Source organism: Ictalurus furcatus, chromosome 20, assembly GCF_023375685.1.
Source record: "Ictalurus furcatus strain D&B chromosome 20, Billie_1.0, whole genome shotgun sequence".
Taxonomy (NCBI): Eukaryota; Metazoa; Chordata; class Actinopteri; order Siluriformes; family Ictaluridae; genus Ictalurus; species Ictalurus furcatus.
This window is the reverse complement of record NC_071274.1, coordinates 8,097,386-8,112,839: the sequence shown is the minus strand read 5'-3', so window position 1 is coordinate 8,112,839 and position 15,454 is coordinate 8,097,386. Positions and strand designations below refer to the sequence as shown.

The following is a 15,454-nucleotide window of genomic DNA, read 5'->3' as shown; positions in this document are numbered from 1 at the left end:
GTTGAGGTTAAACCTAAAGTGGACCTTGCAACAGGATAATGATCACACACGAGCAAATCCACCAAGGAATGGCTCAAAAGAAGATTCCATCCCATCTTTACTTCTGAGAGACTCTGCCTGTCTAAGATACTCTTTTTATACCCAATCATGTTACTGACCTGGTGCCAATTAAACTAATTAGTTGCACTTGGAATTGGGAACTTTATTAATAGGTACTGTTTCAAAGATGATAAAATATTTGCTTGCAGGATATGTCAAAAAAGCCAACAATTTCCATAGGGTGTACTTATTTTTTTACATGTCTGTACATATATATATATATATATATATATATATATATATATATATATATATATATATAACAAGACAGTCATATGTAGGAAACAGTTAAATGTTCTCATGTTTATCAATGTATACATAAAATAAGCAACCCACAATTTCTATGGTCATACTGTTAAACTTGACCAGACATGTATAATGTTATGGGTAGCCATTTTGCACAAGTCATTAGGTCTGATGATTTCTTCATATCTTTGTATAATAAGGAAGATATTGGACCAATTTACAAGATTATCATGTATATGAATGACAGGAAAAACAATTTAACAACTTCCTTGGTCCACCTTCCACAATCTAAACATCCAGCTCTAGATTTACTGGCTCTTGCATATGAGGCATATGTATTCCCTTAATTATTCAATTTGGTGAACTCTTTCCCTATGTTCCCTGTTCCAATATCCCACTACTCTTGTTATGCTCCTCCATTCCACATACACTCTTTTAAACACATTGAAAGCTGGTCAACACCAAAGATAGAAGCTACAGCTTACACAATTGCAAACTGAAAAACATTGAACCTTTATGGGACATTGATAGGGCTGTACAGCATATACAGTGGGGGAAATAAGTATTGAATGCGTCAACATTGTTTTCAGTAAATATATTTCCAATGAGGTTATTCACATGAAATTTTCACCAGACATCAAGGTTAACTCAAGAAATCCGCAACTATAAATAATTCAAAACATTAAAATCTATAAATAAAGTTCAATACTTTTTTCCTGTCATTCCACTTTATTACACATAACTTAATTTATGGACTTTAATGTTTGGATTTCTTTACATGTGTGAATTTCTTCAATTAATACCAAGGTCTGGTGAAAATTTCATGTGAATAGCCTCATTGGAAATATATTTACTAAAAAAATTTTGACACGTTCAATACTTATTTTCCCCACTGTATCTGCATCTTCACTATTCCTTTTTATTTTTCCATTCCCAGGATTGTCGTGTATCAAGAAACTCTGGACTCCACTTCCCATCAGCCACTGCACTGCACTAGCTGTCACATGACCACCTGCACCTGACTCACGTTTTGTTAATGAGCGCTCGTGTGTATATATAGTCCTTGTCTGCACTGTTTGCTTGTTTTTTGTTGTCCTAGACGCTTGTTGTTCATGTCTCGGTGTTTTGTGTCATGCCACAGTGTTATACCAAGTTGTCTTAGTGTCTTTGTTTCATAGTACGTTTGTTTCAATAAATGTTATTATCTGCACTTGCTTCTGGCTCAACCTCGATACGTGACAGAACGAAAGACGCTTTATCAGAAGCAGCAGATCACCAAGATGGACGCCTGGTTTGCAGCATATGAGGAGTGGTATAGAGGACTATTGGAGCAGGGAAGAAGGACCGATGAACTACTCGCTCAGAATGACCGCATGCTCGGGCTGCCGTGGCGGGACAGACCAGGCACCAGGTCACCACCGTCAATGTTCACAAAGGACTACGCCATGCCACGCCGACGGGAGGGGGAGTCTGTGGTCAGGGCGGAGACCAACTCCCACCCTCTCTCCCCTATTATGGCTCTCGCTCAGCCTTCATGTTCAGTGGAGAACGTTGCTCTGCCTCCACGTTCCGTGAGAGACGTCGCTCCAACTCCTACCGGACTCAAGGATTCCCCACTGTTCAGCTGTGGACGTCGCTCAGCCTCCCCGGTCAGCCGAGGTCGTCGCTCAGCCTCCCCGGTCAGCCGAGGTCGTCGCTCAGCCTCCCCGGTCAGCCGAGGTCGTCGCTCCGCTTCCATGCTCCGCCGAGGACTTCGCTCCGCTTCCATGCTCCGCCGAGGTCGTCGCTCCGCCTCCCTGCCCGGCCGAGGTCGTCGCTCCGCCTCTCTGCTCCGCAGAGGACGTCGCTCCACTGTCCAGCTCCGCTGAGGACGTCGCTCTGCTTCCCTGCACCGACTAGGATGTCGCCCCGCTTTCATGCTCTGCCGAGGACGTCGCCCCGCTTTCATGCTCTGCCGAGGACGTCGCCCCGCTTTCATGTTCAGCCAAGGAAGTATCTCTGCCTCCCTGTGCCGTTGTGGAAGCCGCTCGGCCTCCTGGTTCTGCTGGGGACATTTTGCCCAGGGGGCCAGGACCACCAGATGGAGGACGTATAATTTTGGGCGCTCCGGGAGTAGCGCCCTTGGGGGAGGGTTCTGTCATGTATCAAGAAACTCTGGACTCCACTTCCCATCAGCCACTGCACTGCACTAGCTGTCACATGACCACCTGCACCTGACTCACGTTTTGTTAATGAGCACTCCTGTGTGTGTGTGTGTGTATATATAGTCCTTGTCTGCACTGTTTGCTTGTTTTTCGTTGTGCTAGACGCTTGTTGTTCATGTCTCGGTGTTTTGTGTCATGCCACAGTGTTATACCAAGTTGTCTTAGTGTCTTTGTTTCATAGTACGTTTGTTTCAATAAATGTCATTATCTGCACTTGCTTCTGGCTCAACCTCGATATGTGACAAGGATTTTGTGAAGATTTAAACTTCGAATGACTGTGCATTTTTGGGAAAATAAGTTCAACCAAAGACCTAATTGGATACATTTTTATTAATAACTGGTGCAATATAACATAAAAAAATTAAGACATCTGCACATTGTTTCTGTAAGTCAATCTATTAAACTGGTGCAGACCAGGATATAAATAAAATGTGTATTCTTTAAAAACTTGGAATGAAGAGCTCAGAAGGCCACTAGTGTAAACTCATCTAATCTGCAAATAAAAAAGGAACAAAATGTGGTTGGCTGTAGCCTAGTAAAACAAATGTATAATTTGTGGAGCAAATGGATGACTGACTGGTCTATTCACAAACAAAATATGTGGCTATAAGGAACCTGTACTCCAGAATGGCAAGGCACAAATAATGAATAGCAGTCATTAGTCAGTGATGGCAGGCTGTTTGTGAGTTTACAGTACATGGGTGTGGTCAGTGTGTGAGTTATCAAAATTCAAGCACATTCAAGCACACACACACACGCACATACACACACACACACACACACACACACACACACACACACACACACAGGCATACATGCATGAAAGAAAGAAAGAAAGAAAATAGAGTAAAAGAAAATGATGTTAAGCATTCAGGAATTATCATTTTTATCTTCTGTAACCAGAAATAATGCTTATCTCTTTAAAGCTATGATATACTTAGAGTGTTTACAAACATATCAGCATATATAGAGATCATAAATATCAATAACTGTATTAATGAAGTTTTATTTTAAAAAGTCATTTTTTCTTTTTTCACAATTGACATTATTGTTTAATGTAATTCTGCTAATAGCAGGAGCAGAAACACTGAAGCTCTTCCTGTGTATTTTAGTGCACATTTTGAGTATTGGGCCCCAAGAAGATAGCAGTACAAAAATCTTTCTATGGGGCCACGTTACTGCATTATATCATATTTCCTACTTTAACTATTCAGCAAATCACCAAAATCAACAATAAGTATATAAATCGTGGCTGTACAAGTCTTGGTTTTACATATTCAAACTTTTAGTCCTGTTAAAGATCATACATGCTCGCTTACTCTAGGACTGACTGAATTTCAAGCTGATATTTTGATTATACAATGTTCATAATGAGGTCAAAATGATGATATAGTTTTAGAAGGGAATGCATAAATTAACAGTACACTATTGACTGTTGACTATTTGACTGTTGACTATTCTGCAGCAAGGTTTACCCATTTTTGGTCAAAGAAAAAACACCTGATGTGGTTTAGTTGGCTGGAGTTTGTTGTGTTTTGCAATAATAATAATAAAAAAACATTATTTAGATTGATTGGTTGGATAATAATAATAATAATAATAATAATTTCAGTCTAATAGTAAACCATGTGATTGTCAAAAACTTTCAGGAAACTTCATAAGCAATCACATGGCTATACAACAGTTTTTAATTCTTATTTGCATCCCATTACAAAATCCATGAGACATACTAAGTTTTTAATAATTAGCCATTGGCACATATTGTCTTTGAATCTGAGAATTATACACTTTTACACAAAAATTTCCTTCTACAAGTCATTTTAAGTAACTTTATAGGAAGACTTCTACATGTTCTGAATGATTGAGAGTGGCTACTTGAGGTGGTCAGATGGGCCCTAATTGGCTCCCAGTAGAGCTGGCAGAGTACCTTCACATAATAGTGTAAGCCAAAACTAACAGAGTGGCTAAAAGTGACCACACTCAGTGTCAACAACCTGAAATTACTTGTGCAGATGATGTATGCTAACTGTAGATTCCAGAACTAACATTCTTTGTGCTGGCAGTTGTGAAAGCTGTGAAAGTCAATTAACCATGGTACAGATTCCAAGGTGAATAGCTGGGCTATAAGTCATATGGACAAAGCAGCATTGGGGTGACTCTGGTCTAGTCACCCCAATACATAATATGTGTACTCTGAGACGTCCAAGGAAGTGCACTTGGTAATGATCAAGTGTGACATGGTAAAGATGTGACATGGTAACAGACATTTACATAAACAGCCAATTAAGTTATAACAAATACTCTGCATTTCAAAAGAAACATAAAATAAGTGCAAAACAATAGGAAAATATAATGACCATTAACTGTTTTAAGGATGAGTGCCATGCAGTCCATGCATATGAAGAAAACCAGATGGTTGTAAATATAAAAATAAGTGTACAAAAATGGCATAGCATTTGGTTTTCTTTCTTTCTTTTTTTCATTAATTTTTTTTTAACAGAATTTTCCATTTACTGTAACCCCTTCTTGGTCTGCACTTGTGCAATGTCTACCACTAAAGACAAAAAGATAAAACGCATGCATTCCATGCAGTGCTCCTAGCTTTGCAGCGGTAAAGCATGTTGATATATTTTTTATATACATTCCATTAATAACAATATTGTCTTCGTGTGTAAGTGTGTATATTTGTGTGCTGTACAGAGTCTGCAGTTTAAAAAAAAAAAAAACAGTTTATGTACTGTTACCTTTGCATTTATGTAAGTGTGTTTGTGTGTGTGTGTGTGTGTGTGTGTGTGTGATATCAAGGTGGGGTGATCCACACTTCCTCTGTAGGGAACACATCTCCAGTAGAGGACAGTGGAGCCTGCCCACTTGGGGTGAATGGTTCAGTGTCTGTATCTGTCTCACCCTCTGCTAAATATTGGCATTCATGACCCCAGCTCAACCTTGCCATGACTCCTGACCCATTGCCTGTGATCTCCTCTCTCTCAGCAGAGATGCTGAAGCCGCTGGGTGATCGCTCTAGCTCCTCATGTGTGACAGACAGCAATGACAGTGGTGTGCCTGCTCTCTGGTCCAAATACAGCTGTTCAGATAGTTCAAAGTGAGAGTTAGGGGAGTGGCTTGGCAGTGGGCTGATGGGTAGAACAGTGGGGCGGGGTGGGTTTGTGTGTGAAAGTGTGTGAGAATGTATGTAGTATTGGCTGTAGGGAACAGGTGGGGCATAGGTGCAGTACACTCGGTCTCCACTGATACTGACAGTGACATCACTGCGCTCCATGGTAATGGGGGCGGGGGGTGTGAAGTCATACTGCATGTGCATGTCCACCAGGAAGTCAAGTTTCTTCTCCATGTCTGTCACCTGCATCAATGGCAACAAACTAATAACTTTCCTTGAAAAATAGCCTTAACATCTTAATGGAAAATGAAAGCATCTCATCTCAAATATGAAACAGATCCATAAAGTTCTGTAAGATGGGATGAGCAGGAACATACCTGTCTCTCTACCCGCACAAATCTGCCCATCAGGCTTTGGTCTTCAGTATCAGGCAGGCCTGCTTTAGCCAGATAACCCTCATGTCTGAGAGAGAGAGAAAGAGGGAGAGGAGCTTTTGATAATAATAATAACAATAATATTGTTATTATTGTTATTATTATTATTATTATTATTATTATTATTATAAGCCATCATGCTTGAAATCATGTACATTACTAACTAGCCAAGTCAAGTTGGTTGCCAGCCATGCCCCTAAATCTAAGCAACTGCAGCGTATATCTGAATTGCAACTCCAATATTTGTTATCTCCACTACTTCTGCATTAGACTTCTCATTAATATTACATTGAATGTCACTGAAATATGCTGGATGATAAAAGCAGCTCTTTGTTTTTAGGAGCTAACAGCAAAACCTGAGCATCTGTTTCTGATAATTTATGTTTGAGAAAATTTTCTCCTATTGAATGCCATTTTAACTGTGCTAGCAATGGCTGTCTGTGACAACAGTGTGGTGCACTACCATTAACTTCCCCTGAGAATAACATGCATAGAGTATCAACAACCTAGCATCAAAATCACTAAACAGATTACAAATATTTTAATACAAACATAGTTCATGTTTTTCAGGGTGAACTATTCATTTGTAAGCTATATTTTCATGCAGGCACATCTGTAGTGTGAGGGTTAACACCAGGGTATTTTGTGTTCTGCAGTGAAGCAAGCTGCTCAGGCGTGGGTGGAGCGGATCAACAGGGGGCAGTGACTTTGAAAATCTGCCTGCGCAGTGGTATTTTCAAATCCATTTTGGCCTAAATATCCCACCTGTATTAATGCAAATGCAAGACAAAACAATATTTTCCAATATTTTTTTCCTTCAAGCAGTCCTGTCCCATTTCTTACAGGTTTGTTCCTTTTTATGACACACTACTTCAACTGCTGGTATTATTTTATCCATAACAATTAATAGCACAGAACTACTATATGTGGATTAGAAAGTTGTGTCATTATGCACAAATAATTTTTCATCTTTCATCTTAAATAATTTTTCATTTTACATAAATGCTTTTATGCTACATCATTTTGTAGCATATTTCACCCAAAAATGCAATCTGCTTTATTACCCAGTTAAAGGCAATTGCTTGTTTTAATTGGGCTGATCTAGATGCTATTTAATAACTGCTGAGAGCGCTACTCAAGAAAATCCTGTCAACTTGAACTACACACAATTTCAATAATCTGAATGAGCTGTCCAGTATCTTTAACACATGCATATCAGGATCTGAATATAGATAAGACTGCCAGTATTTTTGACAAACCTTTTAAAGTTATGTCATTTTATCAACCAGTTGCTATATCTTAAATTAACAGCTTTATCTAAATAGAAATACTAGTTCATGCATTCGTCACCACTAGACTAGATTACTGTAATGCCTTACTGTCTGGATGTTCCAGTAGGAATATAAACAAACTCCAGTTAGTCCAGAATGCAGCTGCTAGAGTCCTAACTAGAACTAGAAGATACGACCATATCACACCAATATTATCAATACTGCATTGGCTCCCAGTGGAATCCTGCATTAACTATAAAATACTTTTATTAGCCTATAAAGCACTAAACGGTCTCGCACCACAATATCTAAGTGACCTTTTGGTTTTCTATGATCCGCCACGCCTACTTAGATCAAAAGATGCAGGCTATTTGACGGTACCTCGAATAGTGAAGGCTACAGCAGGGGGGAGAGCTTTCGCTTATAGAGCCCCACTGTTATGGAACAGTCTTCCTATTAGTGTTCGGGACTCAGACACAGTCTCACTGTTTAAGTCTAGGCTTAAAACGTATTTGTTTACTCAAGCCTACCCTGACTAGACTTTCTATTATACTAATTCCCAGTCCTAATAATCTTTTCTCTCCCTCTCTCCTTCTGCCGAGCCACACACGATTTTATGGAGATACTAGAGATCCAGATCCTTTCTGCCTCTGGATGGTGCTCAAATCTTCTCCAATTCCAGACTGCTGGGACTACGGCTGCTCGTAAGGCCATACAGACTTCATATAAGTCAATAATGAACTTTTTCACATTATCTGTTGTTACCCAGATGAGGATGGGTTCCCTTCTGAGTCTGGTTCCTCTCAAGGTTTCTTCCTCTTAAAACATCTTAGGGAGTTTTTCCTTGCCACCGTCGCCACTCAGTGGCTTGCTCAGTTGGGATAAATTCAAACCTTTAATATCTGTATACCGTGTAGATATTTCTGTAAAGCTGCTTTGAGACAATGTCTATTGTAAAAAGCGCTATACAAATAAAATTGAATTGAATTGAATTGAAATCTATTAATTTTAGGTGCAAACCGGTCAGCCACATTTTCCTTTACTTTAAAACATTAGGTTGCAGTGACTCAACTGTTCTTCCAAAACAATTAATAATAAACTAAAATAATAAATAATATTGTGACTGATAATATAATGTTTATAATCTTTAGTGGGTTACTTTAGCACATAATGTTTATAATTATGTGTAATACAATTATGTTGTGTTTGTAATAATATATGCAAAAAAATGCAAATATGTTTGTAGATAATCATTAGATGTACAGTTGTGATCACATTTTTGATATACTGTATTTCCCAGATAGACATGCTATGCTTCACTTCTACCACTATCACTTGTTCAGCATAGCCTAATTCAATTCCATTCAAATGAGTTTGTATAGAGCCTATTCTTTATGACTATTGTTTGCGTATGGAGTATGCCATAACAGAGAGGGATCACTCCACTACTCTTGGTTCATTTTCTGGAAAAATGTAGCTAGTTAGTGTTAATGGACATACAGTAATCCATATAACATTGGATTAAATATTATAATTCTTGTCGTCAATGCTTATTTGATATTGGCTGACAGTAGCTATTAGGTTAAAAACCTGAGATCAGATATCATGCTCCATTGAAACAATTACCACTTTTTGATAATTCACTACTTCATTGCATTAATTGAACAGAAAATATTCAGAAACTATCACTCATGACCAGCCTCTTAACTTAACCAACTAGGTAATCAACAACAATAACAACAACAACAAAAAAAGATGAGCTGCCCACCATTATGTATCCTTACATTGTTGCTTAAAGTTTTGGATGTCAACAAAATTTTATTTCCATTTTGCACAGGTTACAAACAAATGTGTATCTATAACCTTGTAAACATTTCATGTTCATAAACAATGATAAATATTGATGTTGCCATGGATGCTGGATAGTCTTGTTTTTATCACTAGAAGAATGCATCCTCTGTAGCTGCAGTGCAATGCTGTTATTCCCAGAGAACTCTGTTCAGGAATGTGCACTAGTACATGTTCGACACTAATTAGAAGCATTGAATTTGTTCTGGTCAGATACATTATACATTTATTTGTTTATACATTGCGATTTGTTTGATTGAAAAATAACATTTAACTGGTTGTGTGAAAAAGGAAACGCATCGGTGTAGTGTGACAAAACATGCTACTTGGTAAAAAAAAATTAAGCTTGTTACAAGAAAAGCTACATTATTGTGAAACTACAAAAATATGTAGCTAACTACTCGTCAACACTGCTCTTCTGTGTGACACCAGAAAGTGGCATTTAAAATCTTTCAATATACAGTACATGTTGGTTACATGTAACTTTCAGTAATTGTGTAATGTAATTTAAGAATTCTCACCTGGGAGACTGTTGAGATGGATAGGGGAAAGGTGTTTTGGGGGTCTTTTTATGTTTTGGAGTGAGAGGTGGACCAGGAGAAAAAATCAAATCTACTCTGTAAAGAAAGAAAAACAAAGCACAGATTTAGTTTGAGGTCACTGGAATACACGTCTCTGTCCACCCCGCAGAGATAGTAAGAAGTGTGATATAGTAATAAGTAATTAGGGCTGTCTGCACATTCCAGAAATTGCGTGTGTGTGTGTGTGTGTGTGAGTCAGAGTGTGTGTGTGTGTGTGTGTGTGTATGAGAGAGAGAGTGTGTGTGTGTGTGTGTGTGTGTTTACCTTGATTGGAGGTATTTGATCCTGCAAAGCATGTCCAGGTGTCCTGCAGAGTACTGCTCTATCACATCCTTTACATCATATGGCCTCAGGGTCTCCTTAAAATGCTTTTTATTCAACAGGAATATCAGAATCCTAATAACACAAACAAGGTGCTCACAGATCTTATTTAGGTCATGCACAGTATAATGCTTAAATATTTACCATTTTTTAAAAACACTATTGTGACTAAACAATTTAAAAAAAAAAAGATGAATAAATAAAAGTGGACCTAGACCATCAAAAATGAGAATTCATTAACTAAGACCCTGGACAATTAGCAGATTGCCATTTGCTTTTTTTCCTCCAACAAAACTGCAGCTTTTATTTAAAAGGATTACAAGAGCATACTATTTCTTCTCTTCTCTTGGCTGGTATTTAACAGTTAATGACAATGGGCCGTTAATAGAAGCCCATTTGCTACAAGAGATGACAGGCCTTATTTTAGGCAGACTGCACTTTCTTGTCATTAATCTTTGGGAGTATTTGAAACTTTTGGATATTATTAATGTGAGCTTGCACGCATCCACATGCGAGTGCATGATCACAGACCCATTAGTGCAGATTGAAGCGCCATGTCACTGTGGTGATTTGTAATGGTCAAGGTGTGGGGGTGAGATATTTATGGAGCAGTTTTATTACTGTAGAAGGCACACACTTTTCACCTACACTGCCTCAGCTTTACTCAACTGCAAAGGACAATACCAGGTTAATAAAAGTTGAGAAAAAATGTCCATGTGTCTGTGTGCTTTCACCTTTGTACTTACGTTGGTCCACAGTAATATATGTTTGATTTCTGTGTCTATTTTGTAAGGATATTTGCTTACCGGACTGCTCTGATGACTAATTTAAGAGTAGGAATCATCTCCTCCATCAGGATATCAGGAGGAAAGCCTTTCTCCTCAGGGGTGGGGTCTGGCAGCCCGGCCGTATCTACAAGAAAAAATCAACAGCTAATACATATGGATCTATCTAACATTTCAGAATCTATATTCATATGTAATAAACATTTCATATTACATTTCATATTATATAAGCTATGTGTTTATGTTTAAAAGCAAACATGTTTGAAGTACCATTTAGGTTGTAAGATGAAGCCTGATTCATTGCAACACAGATGCGATTGCCATAGTTGGTATATATAATATTTAAAGGGTGTATTCTAAATATTTCTTAATAATACTTAGTAGTTTATAGTTTTTTGAAAGAAAAAAAAAAACCCAAAAACTTTACCTTAAATGTACAAAAATAAATAAAATAAAATAAATAAAATTCTCTTTTTAATAACAGTTTTTGAAAAAGACAGCGTTTGTGCCATGGGGTTGTCTTCACACTCCAGAAATTGTGTGTGTGTGTGTGTGTGTGTGTACCCTCTGAACTCTGTCTAAGAGAGTAAGCTTTCATTCTGAACGCAGTCCTGAATCTCTCTCTGTTGCTGAAGCCAGCAGGTTTTGCCTCTTTAGATGGACTCTCTTCAGCCACCTCTGCTGGTCCACCATTCCCTGCTCCACTCCCAGGATTCCCAGCAGGCATCATAAGCCAGCCTCTCACTGAAGATGGTCGTGGCGTGGGCAGCCGCACACGATCCAGCAGAGTCAGCTTCTGACTGAGACACACAGGGATACAGCACTGTTTAATTCCTTATCGAAGGGCCTGGTAGTGTCTCGTCTGCTCCAGTCTGCTCATGAAAAGGATATGAGACAGAAAAAGTGCATATTAAATAAAAGAACAGTGACATGAAATAAGAGAAAAATCAGCATGGTAGAGAGAATTGATACCTGCAATCATAATTTTTAAGAATTCTTACTCTTAATTATAAAAATTATTAGAATACTGAGTGATTCTCATCTCAATAGGGTGCATAACAACATTTTGATAGATTGCAATTGTCAATATACAACAGCACTGGTGAAATCTCAAAGCAGATGGATAACACAGGAACCTGTATTAAGAAAGCGTGTTGTTATTTAACAATGAAAAATGTATAATTGTTGATATGATGAAGTTTTATGTAAGTAGAAATTTATATAGCATTTACGGAACGACTCTTAAGTCCAGGTGTCAGTGTTTTGTAACAGCCAGTCAGTTTTCCGACGTGGGAGAGGAGTTTGCACTTTCTGGTTTCTCTGTAACATGACAAGCTGTGTTTTTTTAGGTTTATTTTTGTCTTTTGAACTTCAAGAGAGAGAAAAACAAGAGGATGGTGAGAGAAAGAATGTTTACAGCTGCTATAAAGTAAATGATAACAGGAACTAACTTGTCTTGCAGACCTTCCATAAGACAATGTAATTATAAATGATTAAAAACTATGACATTTCATTCATTAATAAATAAACTGTTTAAATCTTTGGTAAATTGTTGTGGAAAACCCCAGCAATTCTTTTCCTATAACAGCACAACTCATCATGTGTTATTCCTTATATATGGCCAGTTAAAAGCTGTAATCTGATCCACCAAATGAATTAAGAATCTGTGATGATCTAACTTAAAATTATCTTGTCTACTGTAATTCAATAGAAAGATTTGGAGAGGAAAAAAATGGCTAGTCGCTGTTATTCCACTAGAGGACAATATAGTGCAAACCTCAGGTTTATAAACTCATCTATTGACAAAAGGATAGAAAGGAAGTAGAGTGGAAGACTATGTATGCTACTCTGTGTCAGAGTGGAGGTGCTATAGCTTTTACTTGATTGGTCCAGTGGTGTTCCATGAGTGATGATATTTAGTATCCATTGGGACGTTGCACTGTGTGCATCACTTCTTTTGTATGTGTTCGCCACATAAAGTTACACTTCCTAGATCGAACTACTACAGTAGTTTTAGTGACATCATAAGTGGACAGGGCAAATGATAATTTCAGGAATATAACTTTTGACTTAAAATATTAAAGCTTGTCACAAGGGAAGAAGAAGAAGTATGTTTGCTATTTTCACTGGAAACACCTTTTAATGGGAATGTACAAATTAAAGTGAGTGTGGCTTCTTCGGATTCTATTTCCGCTAGAAGAGCAAAAATAAACAGAACATTTGGCCATATTGTGTCTGAAATGTCACTTACTCTATATTAATTTCTTGTTTGTAGAACTGTTTTAAAAGCAATATCGCACTTGCTATTGTGTGGTTATACTGAATATCGGCACAGCTGTGATTCACCATTGCTAATCAGCCAATATTCAGTATAACCGCACTCTTGCTCGTTGCTTAATTACATAACCCCTATTATTAATCTTTTAATTCTCCCCTTTTCTCTGGGTACATTTTCTATAAAAGTGAAATATATGAAAAATAGTAAGATTTAGATCACAGTTTAATATCAATATTTATATCAATACATTTTAATGTTTATTCTTTTATATACATGTATTAATATTAATATTAATTTTTGTATTACTGTGATACCATGTATCTAATGGTGGAGTAAGCTTTTTGTCTTTTATTGTAATGTTAAATTTTTCTGTGATTTTAGTATTCATGCTTTTACTGACTGCCTCATCCCCCCATGTACTCACCGCTCTGTTTCCCCATCACCTCCACCCTACATGCTTTGTTTATTTTCATGGCACTAGTTATGTCCTGTCAGCACTTCATATGTCATGTGTGCAAGTCCAGGAGTTATTTCATCTCACTGTGTACTGTACATTGCACTGTATATGGTTGATATAACAGAATATACCTATTTGATTTAACAAAATATCACCTCAGGCTCCTCCTTCAGGGGGTTGGAGGTGTGATTTTAAAGGAAACACTAAAAGCTAAATCACTGACTATACTTTTAATTTAAACGTAGGATCATGTTATTACTGTTACTGTGCAGATATGTCTATACACCATAAAGATACAGAAAGAGAGAGAGAGAGAGAGAGAGAGAGAGAGAGAGAGAGAGAGAGAGAGAGAGCACTGCATATTGAATTTTTTATTCTTTTTAAATGTCAGAATGGTCACATGGACTAAAACTGTTACACCGCTTGTGTACTTTGCCTTGATCATTTAACAGACCTTTAAAAACTGGTTAATCCTTCGGCACAACTCTCTCACACAAGCACATCTATACACACTGCCTGCAGGAGAAACCAGATACTCTTCTCTGAGAAAATACCCCAAAACAACTAAGGGCATTCTGTATTGTTCAGTCCCTTAGGACAGACCCTTAGACACACACACACACACACACACACACACAGAGAGAGATCTCTCCTGAGTGCTGTGAAAAGCAGGTGATTGTGCTGGTGAGAGAAGCTTTAAGGAGACATAGACTGTCTTCTGAGACAGATCAGACAGAATTACAACTGATTACCATGCAGTTTGAGAAGACACTTTCCCACACACACAGAAAATCACTTCTCACGGAGCTTGAATCATCTATAGACAAATGGTGGACTTTGATGTGTGTGTGTGTGTGTGTGTCTGTGTGTGTGTGTTTGTGTGTGTGCGTGTGTGTGTGTGTGTGTGGGTGTGTGTGTGTGTGTATAGGTGGGGCATATAAGAGAACTGCAACTGAAAGAAGGGTGAAGACAGACAGGAAGAGAATCAACACAAAGTAATCACCTGTAACTGAAGGAATAAATGCAGGAATAAAAGAGTGAATGATGTAATGTATTGATTAATAAATAATGATCATTAAAATGAATGTCACATCCAAAAGTATGTGTGTGTGTGTGTGTGTGTGTGTGTGTGTGTGTGTGTGTGTGTTGGTCTAGTTTCTCCATTAATGGACAGCGATAATGTTAGACTAAAGTTCCCAGATTTCCAAGCTTTTGTGTGTGTGTGTGTGAGAAAGAGAGAGAGAGAGAGTCTATTTTGTGAGTAAGAGAGAGCAGTAACTTGATAATTAAGAGAACATGGATTACAACACAAAGGTGAGGCAATTCGACCATGCAGAACTCTGCACACTCCTACCATGTCTCGTCTCTTCTCTCTCTCTCTCTCTCTCGCTCTCTCTCTCTTTCTTCCATACACTTCACACAATCCACTGCACTTAATATATACGCAGTGGTGGGTCAGTGTCTATGTCAAGGACAAATACTATATGAAATCTCTTCCCCACAATGTAACTCACACACACACACACACACACACACACACACACACACGTCTCTTATAGTGATGCTTTAACTGTCAGACCATCTATCATTCATGAAATACTACTCTGGACATCTCTCATCAATCCATGACTAAGACAGATACACCATCAATTTCTCTGCGCCATAATTTTTCATTGGACCACAATTCTTTCTTTCCTAATGACTTCAGAAAGACGTCATACATTGCGATGGTCTGCACACCCTAATGACTGTACTCATTACACAGAAGGATGGGATCTTCACTAGAACCCTCACACATAACAATGGATGTTA

At 38.0% G+C, this 15,454-nt stretch overlaps 1 protein-coding gene across 1 annotated transcript in view; it reads right to left on the bottom strand.

Moving 5' to 3' along the window:
• Positions 1 to 5,349: 5,349 nt before the first annotated feature.
• kcnq3 (potassium voltage-gated channel, KQT-like subfamily, member 3) overlaps positions 5,350 to 15,454 on the bottom strand; it is a 36,134-nt gene continuing 26,029 nt past the window's right edge. Inside the window, exons 10-15 of the mRNA XM_053652318.1 lie at positions 11,472 to 11,707; positions 10,929 to 11,034; positions 10,066 to 10,197; positions 9,742 to 9,837; positions 6,045 to 6,129; positions 5,350 to 5,910 (exon numbers count right to left, since the gene is read on the bottom strand). Coding sequence (XP_053508293.1) covers positions 5,350 to 5,910; positions 6,045 to 6,129; positions 9,742 to 9,837; positions 10,066 to 10,197; positions 10,929 to 11,034; positions 11,472 to 11,707 — 1,216 coding nt within the window. The remainder of the gene's footprint in view (positions 5,911 to 6,044; positions 6,130 to 9,741; positions 9,838 to 10,065; positions 10,198 to 10,928; positions 11,035 to 11,471; positions 11,708 to 15,454) is intronic.